At 38.4% G+C, this 19,489-nt stretch overlaps 1 protein-coding gene across 4 annotated transcripts in view; it reads left to right on the top strand.

Moving 5' to 3' along the window:
* The window catches only part of AKR1D1 (aldo-keto reductase family 1 member D1), a 78,836-nt gene that overhangs the window by 51,355 nt on the left and 7,992 nt on the right, over positions 1–19,489 (top strand). For all 4 annotated transcript variants that reach the window (XM_079932324.1, XM_079932326.1, XM_079932325.1 and 1 more), the window contains 6 exons: positions 1,138–1,305; positions 4,774–4,890; positions 8,286–8,363; positions 12,312–12,434; positions 17,802–17,911; positions 18,598–18,763. In XM_079932324.1, the coding sequence (XP_079788450.1) occupies positions 1,138–1,305; positions 4,774–4,890; positions 8,286–8,363; positions 12,312–12,434; positions 17,802–17,911; positions 18,598–18,763 (762 nt within the window). The remainder of the gene's footprint in view (positions 1–1,137; positions 1,306–4,773; positions 4,891–8,285; positions 8,364–12,311; positions 12,435–17,801; positions 17,912–18,597; positions 18,764–19,489) is intronic.

A 19,489-nucleotide genomic window follows, 5' to 3' on the forward strand; every position in this document is an offset into this window, starting at 1 on the left:
TTGTTTTCACCAGGCCACCAGCGCAGATCCACTGAAGTCATGTCCCAGGATTGCAGTAAGCATGGATCTGGACCCGCTGTGTGCACTATGGGGGCAGCTCAGACTCTGGCCTGGCCCGACCCCCTGTGTAAGTGCCCACAAAGTCTACAGCTGTTAAGCTAGGCCCATCTTGGCTGCAGGAGCAGCTGCTGTCCATTTAGATGTTCTGCAGGCACTTAGCTTACAAAGCTGGTCGCAGGGTCATCAATTCGCAGATTGTGCAGCTGCGAGGAGAGACTTCAGCTTTTCTTCCTTAGTTGTACAGCCCCTGGGGCTCAGCTGTGGTTTCAGCACCACCTCTGCATGTGGGCCACCCACAGGGGTCTGCTCCCGAGGCTGCCCTGGAGCACACAAGTCCGCCCCGGCGAGGAGGGGGTTGTGGATGCAGCAGCAACGGGGGTCACAAGAGCTCCTGCCCTGGCAGGAGCCCTTCCCCGTGCCCAGGGAGGCAGGGGCCTCATGTGGGGAGAGAGGCTGCAATGGCAGTCCTGCCCCTTGCAAGTCACTTAACAATGGTGCTTCGCTTCTATGGCGGTCTGGGTTTCCTCTACAAGCGTTCCTAGTTGTGGATTTCCTCACTTCCATCCCCTCAGGCTGTCTCCGCACAGTCAACAGTCAAAAGTCTTCTCCCCGGGTCTGCTCTCCAAACCCCACATTTTAGCACCCAGCCCCCATACACACTGGTGACACACCTTTCAGGCTGGGGCACACAGGGCTGTGGCGAGGACCATCTGTGTAGGTCTCACTCTGTCCTGCCTGCCACAGACAGGTTGCTGGGCTCTCCTCTCGTAGCCCCCAAAGTTCCCCTTCTGTCCCAACTGATCTCCTCGCTGTGAGGGGGCTTCCCCGGGTGCGGGAACCTCTCCTCACCTTCAGCTCCCCCAAGGGGTGCAGGTCCCATCCCACTTCCTCTCCTCTTCCTTTTCCCTTCTTTCTTTCATCCTACCCAGTTACGCAGGGGTCTTTCTTGTACTTTTAGGTGTCCGAATTTGTCGTTTTCGCTATAAAACGATGTATGTGCCAAGTGTCCTGATTAAGAATGATTAAAGAAAAGACACATTTCTCTTCTCCCCCAACCCAACCCCCCTATCATTTTAGACCCCTAAGGGGACCTGTGCAAGATCAGTGAAAATTGCCATTGACACGGGGTACCGGCACATTGATGGCGCCTACCTCTACCAGAACGAGCACGAAGTGGGGGAGGCCATCAGGGAGAAGATAGCAGAAGGAAAGGTGCAGAGGCAGGATATCTTCTACTGCGGAAAGGTGAGGTCTTCCCTTCACCCTACACGACTTACGTTCATGGTGGGTCTGACGTCTTTTCTCTGCTGAAGAATATTGAACTCACCAAACCCTGCAGGCTTGCAGGATCTTAGTTCCCTGTGTCCCCTGCAGTGGAAGTGCAGAGTCCTAACCGCTGGACTGCCAGGGAAGTCCTGAGGAGTGAGTTCTTAACTGACAAATTCCTCAATCTTGCCAAGGATTTAGGGACTAATTAGCCCCATGAAGTTTAGGGAAAAATTCTTTCTTCATACTTGGGCATTGATTTAAGACAATACGGAAGAGCCAAATCAAAGAAAGTTGATTTGAGGAGTGAAGGGAAGTAAGGAGGTGGTTCATGTTATAATAAGCATGTGTCAAAACTTCTTCTAAAAGGAGGCAGCTTTTTCTTCTGTATATGCCTACTTGTCCATAGATCACTAATTTTTTTGAGATATAATTCATGTACCATAAAGTTCACCATTTTTAGTATATTCACAAAGTTGTTCAACCATGACCACTACCTTTTCCAGAATATTTTTATCACTCCAAAAAGAAACCTCTTACCCACTAGTAATCACTGCCCATTTATCCCTCTCCCCCATTCACTGGTAAACACTGATCTACTTTCTGTCTCTTTAGTTTTCCTATTCTGGACATTTCATACAAAAGGAATCATACAATATGTGTTCTTTTCTGTCTAGCTTCTTTCACTTAGTATAATGTTTTCTACTTTCAACCATGTTGTAGCACATATCAGAATTTCATTTCTTTTTATGGCCAAATACTATTCCATTGTATGGATATACCACATTTTGTTTAGATCACTACCTTTTGAGAAATTGAAATCTCCAGAAATCTATCCATTGAAGAGCAATCAGAAAGATAAAGCATCGTGATAAAATGAAAGCCAGTGGAAATGTAGGATACATATTTACAGGCAGCCTTGCAGGAATAAAACTGTATAACTTTAGAGAACTTGTAATACAATTCTCCTAAGTTTTCTAAAGAGAACAAAATGGTGCTTCTGACTTCACTCACTCCCCAGAACCCCATCCTCCCTACTCCTTTCCAGCCTCTCCAGGAGTTTGCAGTTTCCCAAGTCACCAGCCACTTATGGGCTATGATTTCAAGGGGCCATGTAGAGCCACTGTCCCAAAATATCAGCCTGAAGCTTCTCACTTTATTATAGCTTTACAGCCTGATTCCTAAAGATTTTGTTATTACAGAGTCTCTCGTTACAACTCACCAAGTGTTTCTGGGGAAAAATAAACTTGAACTCATATCCTGAGGACCTGAGCCAAAGAATCCTGCCCAAAGCTGGAAATATTTTTGAATTTATTAAAAAAAAAAAAACACTTTCATTCTTATCTCCTTGGTAAACCGTTAAAGCTGTTGGAATACCTATCATGATGAAAAAATTGAACTGAATTAAATCACCCATTTCATTTCATTTCAAGGCTTGATATGAGTTAACATTTACAAAGCACTTAAAGAGTACCTAGAGCTAGTACTGCATGTTTGTTGAATAAAAATAGATTAAAACATAAAACAGAATTTTCAGTTAGATGAGATTTCACCAATACACCAAAAGGACCCACAGTAACAACAAAAACACGTTTTTCTCTACTCTCACATTGTCTTCTCTATGCTCTGAAGGCAAGAAAAAAATTATTGTCCAACATAGGAAAAAAATCAAATTTTGCTAATTTTGCTTGCTCTTAACTTGTGGCAAAAAATGTACATAAATTCCAAGCTTTTTCTCCCAAAAAATATGTAAGCAAATTTGATGCTCCAAGAAGATGTATTCATTTATCCTGAAGCTCTGGGTACCCTTCAGTATCCCATGTTTTACAGACCTCAAGGGTACACATGCTCCAGTTTGACAACCCAAGGCTTAATCTTTCATTACCTAACACTTTAGAGAACGAGTAATTTCTTTTTCTTTTTTTTCTTATTTATGTTAAGCTGTCTACATTCCTTTTATTTACTTTTTCAGCTTTATTGAGATATAATTGACATATGGCCTTGTATAAAGTGTACAACGCACTGATTTGATACAATTATATATTGCAAAATGGTTACCACCATAGTGTTAGCTAACACCTCCATCACATTACATAATTACTATTTATTTCCTGTGATGAGAACATTTAACATTTATTCTCTTAGCAACTTTCTCGTATATAATACAGTATTGTTATCTATAATCACCATGCTGTTCATTAGATCCCCAGAACTTATTCGTCTTATAACAGGGAGTTTGTACCCTTTGACCAACATCTCCCCATTTGTATTCATGAATAGCTGTTTTGTTTTGTTTTTTCATGAATAGCTATTTTATTGTTTTTTAATATAAATTTATTTATTTTATTTATTTTAGTTTTGGCTGCGTTGGGTCTTCGTTGCTACACGCAGGCTTTTCTCTGGTTGCGGTGAGCAGGGGCTACTCTTCATTGTGGTGTGCAGGCTTCTCATTGTGGTGGCTTCTCAGGAGCACAGGCTCTAGGCACGCGGGCTCATGAGCGCAGTCTCAGTAGTTGTAGCGTACGGGCTTAGTTGTTCCGCGGCATGTGGTATCTTCCTGGACAAGGGCTCGAACCCGTGTCTCCTGCATTGGCAGGCGGATTCTGAACCACTGCGCCACCAGGGATGCCCCATGGATAGCTATTTAATTGTTGATCTTTGTTGGAGGACTGGAGGCTGGGGTCTCCCATGCCGCCATTTTGGTGACATTATTGGTTCAGATCTTAGTAGGGATTGGCAGAATTTTCCTGGGGAAATGAGGAAGTGAACCAAATGAGAACAAAGGAGCGGTGAAAAGGGATCTAAACTTTTGCAATAATTTAAAATTTCACCAGCTTCTGCACCACCCATCACAATGTGGAGGATCTGGTGAAGATACATACACAACCATATTTCTTACTCAGATGAAGCACACCTTTTATCAGTGAAATGAAAGTAAAGTGCCAAGCCAGGTCAGAACCACTAGTCAGATACATGTTCCCTAATTACACAGTGAGGAAAAGTGAAAGTGCGAAGAGTCGATTAGGCAGTTAGCACAGAGCAGAGGAAGACTTTATTGCTGAATTAGGTACTCTGTGGTTCAGATGGATCTTGAAATCTCTGGTACTATATTTGGATAAAGTTATACTCTGGATGTCAAGTTATATCAGCTCAACCTGTACTCAGATGACACTGCAACGTAAACATATTTTTGTGAAATGAAATGGGTGAATACAATGTGTATGAGTGTTTGTAAAGACTAAAGGGCTGGGGAATTCCCTGGCGGTCTAGTGGCGAGGACTCTGCTCTTCCACTGCAGGGGGCATGGGTGTTGGGGAACTAAGATCCTGCATGCTGCACGGTGCAGCCACAAAAAAAGAAACAGTAAAAACAAATTTTAAAGGGCTGCATCATTGTTAATAATAATAATGAGGATATTAGTTAACTATCTCCCTTTTTTTCTTTCAGCTGTGGGCTACACATCATGACCCACAGATGGTCCGCCCAACTCTGGAGAGGACGCTCAGGGGCCTCCAGCTAGATTATGTAGATCTTTACATCATTGAAATACCCATGGCTTTTAAGGTAAGTTCATATGCCTAAAGGTAAAGCCTCTGCTCTTTGGCAACCATGGGCCAACATCTATGTACGGGAAGCTCATTCATTACTTAGCACCATAGAATATTATGATGTTTTGTTACCGTAAATCAGATAGTACTGACCTAACCCAACAAATGCCAAGAAAGATTATGTGTAGCCAACTCAGGCCTGGATCCCAAGTTTCTAGATTCATAATCTAATGCACTGTCTGTTATATCCTGTCTTTGCAGCTATAAACGCTCTCCATCAAACCAACAAGTAGTCTCCTAACTGTAGTCCACATTGCAGTTGTCCAGCATCCAGACACACCCTTCTTCCCATTCACACAGTCCCGAAAACATCCCTGCACAACATAATGTAAAATAATAAATACAACTGAAAACCTACTCACACTCCACCCTCTCCAAAGGAAAATAACCCAAAGAGTAGTCAGATTTTTGAAGGCAGCTCCAAGATCAGGACCTCTAGGTGATATCTATTCCTCTAACTCAAATGCACTCCTTCCTTGAACTTTCTCCATATACGGACTCAGTTTAACCACCACCAACACACCCAGTATACACTGCTGAAGAGCAGCAGCTGCTTTAAAATTTCACTGAGGGAAGGAGAGATTGAAAAACAAAACTGACCACTTGTCCATGAGGTAAACCAGATCCTGCTGGACAGGAAAGACAAGGACTCCCTGCCATTGCAGTGGCCAGAATTTCTTTACACAGCCAACCTGGCTGCCCCGTTCTGTTCTCTGGAAGCACCTTCCTTATTAACTCTCCTCTGTGGTCACATCCAAGATGTGACCTTAGCAATTATATATCCCAAAAACCTCATTTCACAGAAGAGAAAAGCAATGAACTACTAGGATTAAAGTCCATCAGAATTGGAACCAGATCCTGGGTCGCCTGATGCCAATCTTATACGTGTTCCCTTATACTACACTACCCTCTGCCTTATCCTCGCAAGCCTAATAATCGCAATGTCCTGTGGACTACAATGATTTTTTTATTTCAGGCTCTTGGGATTTTGACCTTAGCCCTTCTCCTCACTCAACTAACTTCGATTCTTATTCAAATGACAGAGTTCTAAGCTGAGTCTTACAGATTTGGAAAGAACCTGTATTTAAAAGTGAGAAAATGAAATTTACTCCTCCGTGGCTAACTAATAACTTGTAAAATCTTTTTGGAGAAGGTAAATAAAGGAATTCTATTTCTATTCTTAAATAGGATCAAGGCTCAAGGACACAGAGAAGGTAAATTTTTAACAGTGAGAAATTACACAGTATAGTGACATTACCTCCCAACTGAACCTGTACTTCCTGTAATTGAGAAATCAGTCTTTGAAGCCAAAATATCACTTGCTTTTTGAATCTCATGATTCTTTTTAAAGAAAAACCTTTCTCACTAAAATATTTTACCACTTTGTTATTTTTTAAATATAAAGTTAATAAGCAGACACAATTTTAGAACAACAAAAAGTACAAAAAATCATGATAAGGCATTTTAAAAAGACGAAGTTATTGCTAAACAGGAATGAAGGTCAATAGCATGGGTTTTTAGAGGGTTGAGTTATTCTTCTAATAATGCCTTACAGTCAGGAGCAGGAAAGGAGGAAAAAGACAATGAGTTTATCCAAATGAAGGGATTAGTAAAGTAAGCACAGTGGAACATCATAGAAATATCTAACATGGGTTCAGACTTGGAGAGGACTTAATTAAAATTTGGGAGAGTAAAAACTATTAATAGTAAGAGTTCATAATGGAGATATAAAGCCATTTCAGGTCAGAAGTAAAATTAGGAAGTGCAAAAAGCAAGAAATATGGAGGGAGTCTGGAGTGGAAATAAGCCTCGTAAGTGTTGAGAAGGTCAAAGGGCTTAGAAATCAGAGGTAACCAGGGTAGTTAATATGAATGATTACATGGCTTTGAGGAGAAAGGAGTCTTTTTCCTGCTCTCGGTGAAATAGAAGAAAATTGAGGTGAAATTATCTTTGCTAAAGAGGGCATGGAGAAATTGTTATCACCAGGTGAAAGATTAATTCAGGTGAGATGGCAAAGCGAAAAATTAGGGAAAATTTTTAAGAATATAATGGATTTTATCCAATTGCTTGATTTTCAACAACAAAAAATTCCTATTATCAAGGTCTACAAAGACTTCTATGCCACCAACCAAATCCAGTAGACACTTTGTCCTCATATTTTATTTGATCTCTTCCAGCACAGTTGACTACTGCCTCCTTCTTTAAACATTTTCATCTCATGGCTTCTATGATATCACCCTCTGGTGATTCTTCGACAGCTTCTTCTCTGCCAAACTCCAAATGTTTTGCCCAGTGCTTTATCCTCAATATTCTTGTCTTACTGAGCCGTACTCTCTCTATAGGTGATTTCATCCAGTTGCATGGATTGAATACCATTTTATATGCTGAGGACTCCCAAATTTTATCTGTACCCATGATCTCTCTCTGAGCCACTCTCTGAGACTTCTCTGTTCTCTTCAAATATCCACTTGACTGTCCAACAGTCATTTCAAACTCAAACTATCCAAAACAATACTCTCAATTCCTTGTCCAACCTCAGGAAATGATTACCACCATCCACTCAAGGAGTCTAGAAATTATCTTTTATTTCTATCCCATTTCCAGGCCCATAAGAGATGGGTCCCATTTTTAAATATAGCAAAAAAGGAGAAATCTGAAAGACAATTTCCACACCATAGTCAATCTTCATTGGGAAAGTATCATCCAAAAGTTAGAGGAGGAGGTTTGACACTTACATAGTGTATGAGGTAGAAAAAAAGATGCTGAACTCCTGGAGGGCCCAAAAAGGGTAAGAAAAGAACCATGGGGCGATTAGCCAGACCTGAGAAGTAATGTGCTATGCATTTCCCTTATACTTAAGGAATATTGCATTCCTCAACTATACTTAGCTGAAGAATTTCCTCCTCTCAGCCTTAGTGATGACCTCTGGTTTCTTATAAGAGTAAGAAATTTGCTGTCCTCAACTTTGGCCAGGATAGACTATCCAAACACTGAGTCTAAAAGTCCTAATTCTCAACTTTTACTTTTCTTTAATGAGAAATTTTATCATTAAGAGAGAACTTCATGGCTTAAGAACAACAATAATCTGTCAATAAATAAAGAATAATGAATGCTGGGGTGAGAGAATGAGACTAATGTGTCATATATGTTGGACAAATGAATTTCTGGACAGTTCCACAGGGGGAGGGGAAAAAAAAAAAATATATATATATATATATATATATATATCTTGAATTGGTTTCCCAGGGCCCGGATATATTGGAATACTGACAACTTAAATTCCATCATTTCAATCCCCAGATATAAATAAAGTTAACTACACTTTTTCATTTTCTTTTTCTTTTTTAACAGCCTGGAGATGAATTCTATCCTAAAGATGAAAATGGCAAATGGTTATATCACAAGTCAAATCTGTGTGCCACTTGGGAGGTGAGTTCAAGTGGGCCTCTTATGTTAAAAGAGTACATTTTTAAATTGTGATCTGGTTATTCCTATTCGATTTACGGAGAGTTGTAACCTTTACTCCCAATGAAAAGTAGTAGTCAGGTATTTCTAACCACGAGCAAAGATGTATAAAATCTCCACTTCTGAGTGCTGAAAAATGTTTGATTTTGCTTTGATGGAAGAGAAGAATGCCAAAGATAAGGAAGAGAGAAGTGTGGGAGGAAAAATAAAGTAAAGGAAATAAGTTCTACTGTAACAGTAAATAAAAATACATAAATGAGATAAACTCACAAATTTTTGGTTTCTCAAATTGAATTTTTAAAAATCAGTAATATGATGTCTAAAAGAAACAAATGTAAAATAATATATGAAAAACTGAAAAGCAATTCTGGTGCCATTTCTGAGCAGGCTGCTGGCTCTTTCCCCAAGATTATAAGAGTGAGAAACTAGGGGAAAATAATGCGAAAACCCTTATGGATTTAGGTGGGAGGCAGGTACAGATATTTTGAACTGGTTTGTTTATGAGGTTATACGGAAGCTTTTACCTAGAGTGAAAAGCAACTCAGCAACCACTAAGATAATATAGGAGAGGAACTATCGGAGTTATTTTTGCTCTTATTTCTCTCTTGCTATAGCCTTGGGACACACTCCACACATGTAGACACTTAGGACTCGTGTTCAGATGTCTTCAGGAATCAAGTCAGAGCAGCACTGGAATCTTGCACTTGTGAGAAGCTGATAAAAACATAAGTCTCTGCCTGACCTCTGGCAGTTGTTTCCTGCCTCTCCCAATTCAAACTCCAAAGGCTGGAAATGATACTCTAATGATCATCTCATTCTAATAGACTTCCCCCTGTTTAGGTTACAGCTGAGGATCTGAACTGTGGCTTGTTTTGAGGGGTGAGGAGGCACTGACTGTGTTTTCTACTGTCTGGGGCTCTCCACCCGAAAGACCATACACTCACTCCTGACCTCATTGGAGCTGACTAGGATTGGAGTTTGGCATTCTCCTCTAAGGGACTGCCTCACAGTGTACCTAATATCCTCAGGAGAAAATGAGCTCAGAGCCCAAAATAACAAGGCATTTATTTCACAAGGAAACCACATATCTCAATTACATATCGCAACAAAAACAGAACAGAGGACCAAGAACTTTTAAATTAGCCAATTAATATATTCAAGGAGATAAAAGAAAGATATCAGCAATATGAAATAAGAACAAGAAAACTTTTTTTTAAAACAAGCAAAAATAATAATTATGAAAAATAAAAACACAGTGCAGTAGATGGGATAAAAATAGAATGGGTACAGATAAGGAAAAGATGATCAGCTTAAAAGATCAGAATGAGGAAATCTCCCAAGTGAAGAAGGAAAGGACAAGAAAAAATTTTAAATGTGAAATATGAAAAGCTAAGAGATGTAAATCATAAAATTAGAATTTCCAGTATCCACACAATAGAAGTCTTAGAAAAAAAGAAAGAAAAGGAAGTAATAATTGAAGAAAAAACCCAGAGATGTTGAAAAGGCATGAATTACCAAAGAGGAAAGAGAAAGAAACCCATACCTGGATGCTTTATAGTGAAATTTCAGGATGTCAAACATAAAGAGAAAATGTTAAAACTTCCGGAGTATAGCAAACAAGCCAGTAAAGGAGACAAAATGAAATGATAAAAAATAATCAGTCTAAGAGAAGGCAGGAAAATAAGAAAAAAGGGGAAATGAATAGATGGGAAAAACAGAAAATAAATAGCAATATGGGGGATTTAAATTCAGTGGTGTCAATAATCACAGTGTATGTAAAGAGCCTAAACAACCCAGTTAAAATGCAGAGGTTTTCAGAATGGATAAAAGGCAAAACCCCACCATATATTATATACAAGAAACTCATTTTAAATAATAAGACACACAACTAAGCCCATGCGCCACAACTACTGAGCCTGCGCTCTAGAGAGCACACGCCACAACTACTGAGCCTGCATGCTGCAACTACTGAAACCCGCATACCTAGAGCCCGTGCTCAGCAACAAGAGAAAGCCACCACAATGAGAAGCCTGCACACCGCAACGAAGACTAGCCCCTGCTCACCACAACTAAAGAAAGCCTGCACACAGCAGCAAAGACCCAACGCAGCCAAAAATTTTTTAAATAATAAATAAATAATAAAACAAATAGGTTGAAAGTAAAAGGTTAAAAAAAAAGTGAAAGTCTAGAATAAGATGTACTAGGCTGACAGTAATCAAAAGAGAGCTGGAGTAACCATTTTAATATCAACAAAAATTTCAGAGCAAAGAGTGTTACCAGGGATAAGGAATTTTGTTTTATAATAATAAACGGTTCAATCCTAAACATCTATGCACCTAAAAACAGAACTCCAAAATACATGAAGCAAAACTAAGAGTAGTGAAAAGAGAAAAAGAATAATCTAGTCAGAGATTTCAAAACCTCTCTCTTGATAATTGAGATAATAAGTAGACAGAAAGTCTATAGAATATAGGAACTTAAACATTATCAAACAACTTGACCTAATTGATATTTATAGAATACTTTTCCAAAATATAACAGAATGCTATTTTTCTAGTGCACATGGAATACTTCACAAAATAGTTCATTTTCTGAGACATAAAATGGATCTCAATACATTTAAAAATATTCTTAGGGCTTCCCTGGTGGCGCAGTGGTTGAGAGTCCGCCTGCCGATGCAGGGGACATGGGTTCGTGCCCCGGTCCGGGAAGATCCCACATGCCGCGGGGCGGCTGGGCCCATGGGCCATGGCCGCTGAGCCTGTGCGTCTGGAGCCTGTGCTCCGCAGCGGGAGAGGCCACAGCAGTGAGAGGCCCGCGTACCGCAAAAAAAAAAAAAAAAAAAAAAAGATACTCTTCATGCAAAGTAGGCTGTCTGATGACATTGGAATTAAATTTGAGTCAATAACAAAAATATATCTGAAAAATATATATATATATATCTGAAAAATCATCATATATTTGGAAACTAAGAAGATACGTGTAAATAACCCGTAAGATAAAGAAAAAATAACAAAATCTGAATCTATATGTAGCAACACACAATTGGAAATGGAATTTTTTAAAAACAATGTTAAATATTTAGAGATAAATTTAACAAAATCTATGCAAGACATATAGTTAAAACTACAATATTTTACTGAGAGGATTTTTTGTTAATTTGAACGAATAGAGAACTGTATCATGTTCTTTGATGGAAAGATTGAATACAGATAATTTGTTAATTCCCCCCTAATTCATGGATAGATTCAGTGCAATCCCAATGACTATCCCAAAGGAAATTGAAAAGCTGATTCTAAAATGTATAGGGAAGTGCAAAAACCATAATGATAAAGATTTAATTTACTAAGAAGATATATCATTCTAAACACATATCTACCAAATAAAATATCTTCAAAATATATAAAGCAAAAATCGATAGAATACAGAAAGACACTGGTAAATCCACTGTTACAGTGGGAGATTTCTGATATATTTCTCTAAATTATTGAAAAGCCAGGAAAAGCTAGACCTAATCTTCTATATAATGCATGTGTATGTGAGAGAGAGAAACAAGAAGGATCTGTATCCAAAAATAGGAGAATATACATTTTCCACACATACCAGACACATAAAAATTTTCAGGTACTGTACCATAAAGAAAACCTCAACAAATTTTAAGAAATAAGATCATTATTATCATGCTGGTATACATTATGAAAATACAAGAGGAAGATATGATATACAACATTTCCCCAAAATCATTCAATTACAGAATTCCTGCCTATCTCCTCCACTTTTCTTTAGTTCACAGAATGCCTATTAATATACCCGGGGACTTTACTTTTTAAAGAATGCACAGTCACCTTTATAAATGTTTATTCCTGCTTGTGTTGAGATTTCTTTCTTGACCCCTTTGCTCTTACCCTACAGGCTTTAGAAGCTTGCAAAGATGCTGGCTTGGTGAAATCCCTCGGTGTATCCAATTTTAACCGTAGGCAGCTGGAGCTTATTCTGAACAAACCAGGACTTAAGCATAAGCCAGTCAGCAACCAGGTACAGCTTGACAAGGGGAGGGAGGGGAGGGGGGGTGTGGGGAGTGGGGAATGTGGGAGGATCCATTACTCAACAGAAAGAATCCTGGACTAGGAGTCAGGGAGTCTTGTGGTCACTTTACGTGTATCTCATCATTAGACCGTGGGCAAGTCAATTTATGTCTCTTAAGAAAAAAGATTTGAAAGTCCAAATCCAAAAAGTAACCCAAACTTTTTCTGAAGAAAAATAATAATGTAGGGGAACAAAACCTACCAGACATTGACACACAGAGTATTTAAAATAATGTAAGGTTACACAAGAACCAACATACAAATAAATAGAAAATAAGAAATACCTTAGAAACAGTCTCAAATAAAATAAAAACTTAATGTAAAATAAAATAGCACAAACTAATGACAAAGGAATTGATTTTTCAGTGAATAGTGTGGGGAAAATTGATAGTTATATAGTAACAAATATAGATCTTTGCCTCATGTTATACTCCAAAGTGTCCCTTTGATCAGGCGTTAAAGAAGAAACAAGAAATTATTTGTGAATACTACAAAAGAATTTTAGTTTTCTGGAGCTATGGATAGAAAGGGAAGCCATGGGAAAGTTATAAAGAAAACCAATACATGTAATAGTGTAAAAATGTTAAACACTAAAAATATTAGAAACAAAGAGCAAACAAAATTAGATGATTATATCTAAAAATATAACAGAAAAAGGGGATCATGTCCTTATGAATTAAAAGCCTAATAAAAATCAATGAGAAAAATACTAAGGCTCAAAAGAAATGAACAGAAAGTCACAGAAGACAGATTGCAAGACTGATAAACATATGAAAAATATTTAGCTGCTCTAGCAATTATGGAAATTTAAATTTAAGTGTAATTTTGTATTGTGTATCAAATTAGCAAAGTTTCTGTTTTATTTTTTAATATAGTGTTCCATGTAAGCAAGTGATGGAGTGCTGGCAAATGCAAATTGGTTCAACCTTCCTGAAAAGCAATTTTGCAATAAGTAGCAAGCGTCTTAAAAAGTGTTTAGTTTTCTATTTCTAGGAATCCATCCTTGTGGAAAAAAATCAGAACACCCATATGTGTGTTTGTCGCAGCACTGTTTATCATGGCAAAAAAAAAAAAAAAAACACACCAAAAAGGAAACAACATAAATATGAAAAATTCAGGGAATGTTTACATAAACTTTAAAACATTTATAATATGTGAAATCTTAACAAAAAATGTTCTTGAATCACTCTTGAGGAAAAGAGAAATGGCCACGATATTAAGTGGAAAGACCAGGATACAAAACGTAATACAGTTTGAAGGCGATTATATTATCTAAAAAGTGCAAATATTGGAAAGAAATATATCAAAATGCTAACCGTGGCTATCTCTGGCTGTGAATTTTACAAGTAAATTTTGTTTTCTTCTTTATGCTTTTCTGTATTTCAAGTCTTCTGCAGTGAGCATATATTACTCTTATAATCACAACAAAATACCATTGTTAAATGGGGATATGACATCCTCTTCCCTCTACTTCATAAAACATTAAGCTGCACTAAAAAATGCTCTTGGAACTGGTAAATATTCACAAACTTGGATTATGGTGGACTTGTTTGTTGAATTCATTGTTATTAGAAACTCAAAAGGATTCATAACAGAAAAAATGAATTACCTACATCATGACAGTAGCCCACAGCTAAATAGAAGTGTTGCCATATTTAGAAGTACCACTTCCAAACTGATACCTCAGCTAGCGCTATATCATATGCTCTCAGGAACAGAGAGCAACAACATTTGCCTTCCTCGTTGATCTCAATCCATCCCTTTATTCCTAACCAATCCCCTACCCAGCATATCCTTCACATCTCCTTCCTGCACCCCTAAGAACAATATTTTGTTCTAAAAATGTTGAAGTGACAAGCAGCTTTCTTCTTACAAATGCACAGAGACAGATGGTGATTTTCGACCTGAGAATGAAAAATAGTGAAAATTTGACAGTGTGTTTCCTCATGCCAAGGAGGAAATACCCTGATCTGTTGGCACAAGAATGTCGATCAGCTTCACAAATATACCCTGAAAGAGAATCAAGGCTTGTTGGAAGATCATAACCTGAACCTATTCATGTGTCCTGTCGTGTCTGAAAGCAGAATATGTCAAAACTCTAGAGCTGGCAAGGTCAAAGTGCAGGTCTCCCAGCCACCAGCCATGACCCTATGCCCTGGTAGGACCATCTCTACTCCAGAGATACAAAATGAGCAGCTTTCAACCCAGGAATATGGTGAGCATATTTTGGGCATTAGACAGAGTGGACACATTTCATGTGCAAGGGATACATACCTGAAGGCTTGCCTGATTCAAAATTCACGTATTTCAAAACTAATTTTCCCATTAGACTAAATCTAACGTGAAATTTGCAAAATTTTATATTTTTCATTGACTTCGTGAACAAATTGACATAGAATATAACCTCACTCTATAGTCGTTCTCAGAGCTTGAGCAATCCAAGATTCCTTAGTACTCCCTATGATGTCCATCTGAAGCAATGTCCCTCCAGGCTCCGCCCCTGGCTTAGACTGTCTGAAAGCCTTCCTAGCGTCATACAGTGCTCTCCCAGCCCAGTTCAAAGGGGACTGTGGATCTATCTCAAGCCATTTAATCTCATACAAAGTTGCAACACCTAACTCTAGGAACGAAGGAAAGAAGGGAGGTAAGGAGGGACGGAGGGAAGGAAAGAAGAAGGGAAGGAGTAAGGAAACTTTCCACATTCTTCAGCTTTTCCTGATCCTATTCACCATGCCTAACTCACAGGTGTCCTGACACAGAAATTAGTAAATAGTTGTTGAGTGACTTCATTAATGAAATGAAAATTCAATGCAGTTTTTCATGGAAAGACAGAAGAGGTTGGGTTAATTAATGAAAGGACTTTTGCTATTTTCCTTCATGGATTCTGTCCAGCTTCTTAACTTCACCCTGTGAGATTTTGATATCTAAAACTACAGCACTACCAAAGGGTGTTGTAAAACCCCGGACACACCAAGACGCTGACGACTTACATCGGTTTTACCTAGCAAACAAGGAAAAGTAAATACTGCAGCTCCACTGGCTCATTCACAAAGGGCTCTAAGCAGTCCCTAGCAAAGAAGAAGGCAAGTGTGCTTAGGTACCCTTCTCCTTAGAAATAAGGATGACATCAAAGCCCTGCAACATCAGGAACCATCACCACCCTCTACCTTAAACTGAGCATCCGCTCTCAGCCAGAAATGACCAGCTGTACCCCATACGAAGCCCAGCCTACAACAGTCTGCAGCATCAAGAGTGATGTTTCCTAAGATTCTGGCTTTGTCCTTGCTGTATGACTCTTGTTTTCACTCATTCAACAAATGGTCATCAAGCACCTGCCTTATGCCAGGCACTGTGCTAGGTTCTAGGCATGCAAAAGTGACCAAAGACAGATATAGTCCTTGCTCTCGTGGATCATACACTAATGAAGTCAGGAAAGTTATATGTAATTGGAAACTGAGACAGATGCTCTGAAGAGAAGGAATGTGACTCTCTGAGGTCATACGCACTTGGGTCATGTTAGCCTACCCTCTCCCACCCCCACCCTCACCTCCATCCCTAGAATTTCCTTCACTGAGTGGTCCTTTAGCCATATGCCCTCAAGTTTTTTATCAAAAAACTATCTATGCAAAGATCTTTGTTATATTACATATTATATTATATATTTGAGTTTATATTACATTAACTCAAATTTTTGTTGAGTACGGGTTTCTAGTATGTTGCCCAATGCAACTTTCTGTAAACTCCTGAATTTGTTCACAGAATGGATATTCCTGTTTGTTTTATTTTTTAATTGTATTAGCCTTATTATGTATACATTTTGTGTTTATATATATATATGTATACACACACACAAATACACACACATATATATGTATATAGGTAAATACACATGCTATATACACATGTGCGTACACATATTTAGGCCAGAGACCATAACAGCACTCCAACTGATTAGAAAGGAGTCCCTGTGGGGATAAGTAAATGTGTTTGGTGCAGGCAGGCAGGCACGAAAGTAAGGAATTCACACTTAGTCTTTAAGTGATGACGTGACCTGATAAAAAAGAAAAAAATTGTTTGAAAAGATTAGTGTACCAATAAGATAGAAAATGAGAAAGAGACCAAAGGGGGAGAGTGATGCTAGGAGTGGGAGAGGGTAAGGGAAAGAAATACAGTCCACCCTCCATAGCCATGGATGCAGAACCCGCAAATATAGAGGGCCCACTGTACTGCACCATTTCATAGAATGGACTTGAGCATCTCCGGATTTTGGTGTTTGCTGGGGTGGGGGTGTGTGTCCTGGCACCAATCCTACGTGAATACCTAAGGACCACTGTACTGTGGACACTGTGTGTCACTTTTTAGAATTAAGACATGTTCCCAAGTGGGGGAGAAAACAAAAGTGTCTTAGGGAAAAGGTGGGATCAAGATTATGAGGGAGCAGGGGAAAAAGAAGAAATGGGAGAAACTGACAAGGGGGAAAAAGAAAGTTTATCAAATTAGAAAAAGGAAAGAAGACCCACCTCTAAGAGTTCCAGTTTACCTTTCCACTTCATCAGTAGCATTTTCTTGTGCCTTCTAGAAATGTAACTTGTCAAGTATTTAATACTTTAGATAGTGAAAATAATAATTATATACTTAAAATATTTTAATTAAGACTTGGTTGATTTTAATTAAAAAGAAAGCAAACACGTAGGTCAAAAACTACCGTAGTGTTTAAGAAGAAACTTTGAGAAGAACTTTTGTTGACACATGTGTTTTTAGTGCAGGAATCCTGTCAGTAAGATACAGAAAATGAAACTAGGCTTACACTTGGTGTAAAGAACTCTCCACCAAGAAGACAAAATTCATCTGTAAATTTAGTTTTATACACACTCTACCTCTTGTGAAAATATTCATAGATGTTTGATAGTGAGGGACAGAGGGCTTCTGCAACATGTCACTTCTATTTACCAAGACTGTAATGTGAACCTTGAGACTGCGTGTTTGTTATGGAAAATTGTATTTGCTAGAATATTTACTATAAATAATTGAATCTGTTCACTTAAAGTTTTAAACCGATAGCTGTAAAAATTGAATTTGTCCCCCAATTATTTTAGGATTAACCCACAGATGGTGACCTCACTAACCTTGTTTTAATTCATCTCACCGATATATAAACAATGTAAACTTCCTTGTTGGGAAAAATATGTAAGATTTACCTTGCTATCCAGAATACTTTTCAGTCGATTTTATTGAAGAACTTTTTACAAACTATATAAAATTGCATTCATCCAAAAGCCCTTAATTTTGTGCTCTGCTCTCCAATGCAACCACATAGGTTGAATGCCATCCATATTTCACCCAGCCAAAACTCTTGAAATTTTGCCAACAACATGACATTGTCATTATTGCATACAGCCCTTTGGGGACCTCTAGGAATCCATCCTGGTAAGTAATGCTGTCTGTCTCCTCAGGAAGTATATTTCCTTGGTGTAGAGTATGAGGCTAATGTAAATTACTTGACTGAAATGACTCTATTCAGCTGTGTGATCTTAAGGAAGTAATTTCTTCAAGTCATTCTCCACATATGCAAATTACAGCTAACAAAACCTTCCTCACTGAGGTGTTGTAATAATTGATTAGACTCTACCTGTAGAAGTGCCTACCAGTACCTTATTATTTGACAAAGAGTCTCTATGGCCATATTCCGAAATTTTTGAAATCTCTGTATTCAGTGGCAACACTTCTACTGTGATGCATTCCACAGACTTAAGTAGAAATTTTTCTACTCTAAGATGATTCCAAGAGTTGTGCCTTTGTTTCTTCTACTTCAGTCTTCTTGCCTTCCCCTGTATGCCTACTTCCAACCCCATTCTCTCTATAAGATCCATGAAAGCAATATTATTTACCGTCTGGAAGAGGCAGCTCTGAATCTGCCTGTCTTGATCTTCTCAGACTAAGAGCAAGTCTTCTGAATACTCTGCACTCAGAGAAGTTGGTTACAGGTGACCTGAAGTGTTCTGGATAGGTTACCAGGTGAATGGGGGTCAGAGGAGGAGGGTGATTGGTAAACCGCTGGTTCTCATTACTCGGACTAAATATGATGCATGTTTCGATTTTTTTTTTTTTTAAAGGGTGAATGTGTCTTCCCCACCTTTGTTAAAGGATGCACTTCTAAACTCACTGGGGAAAAAATACAATAAGACAGCAGCTCAAGTTGTTTTGCGTTTCAACATCCAGCGAGGAGTGGTTGTCATTCCTAAAAGCTTTAACCCTGAAAGGATCAAAGAAAACTTTCAAGTAAGAGAACTGCTTCTGGAAATGTAAAAAGTAGGGTATTATTTTTTTTAGAGAGAATTTTGTGTTCAGATTAATAAGAAAGTTGCAATGCCTTCATATGTTATTTTATACCTGCTCCCTGACCCCCTCCACCCACACCTGGATTTAATTTTAGCTGAATTTGAGACAATTCCTAGTAATTCAGGGATTTCTTTGCTGCTTGTAGGCTATCTAGCTCCCTTATTTCTTCTGTTTCCTTACCTATTGACTCTGGACACTACCTACTCCCTTCCCCACCAGCACAGCAGGAATAGAAGGTATAAAATTGGAAATTCATAACAGTCAACTTTCCACCTTCTTAATGGCTCTGGAAAAAGTTGGGGACAAATTTGGAAATTATTGAAGAGGATCATTTAGACTTCATAAATGCCAACCCCCTTTATTTCCTCTATAAGTAATCTGTAATCAGCATTATAAATATAGGTGAGAAAAGAGGCCACTAGACAATGGAGTGATTAGTTTACTGTGCTACTTCCAAAGAATAAACTGCTAGGTAAATGCAGCCATAGAGAAGTACCATGTAAAGTTAATCAGTTACCCATCAGTTAATACTTTAAATTTCAAAAGTAAGTTGTTTTTTGTCTTACTCATAATTAAAGATAAAAATGAGATAGTATTTATCCCCTCAGATAGGAAAATAATCAGAATGTTAACAGTGTGTGGGAAAACAGGCAGTTTCATATAATA

The sequence above is a fragment of the Stenella coeruleoalba genome, assembly GCF_951394435.1.
Source record: "Stenella coeruleoalba genome assembly, chromosome: 9".
NCBI classification, from domain to species: domain Eukaryota; kingdom Metazoa; phylum Chordata; class Mammalia; order Artiodactyla; family Delphinidae; genus Stenella; species Stenella coeruleoalba.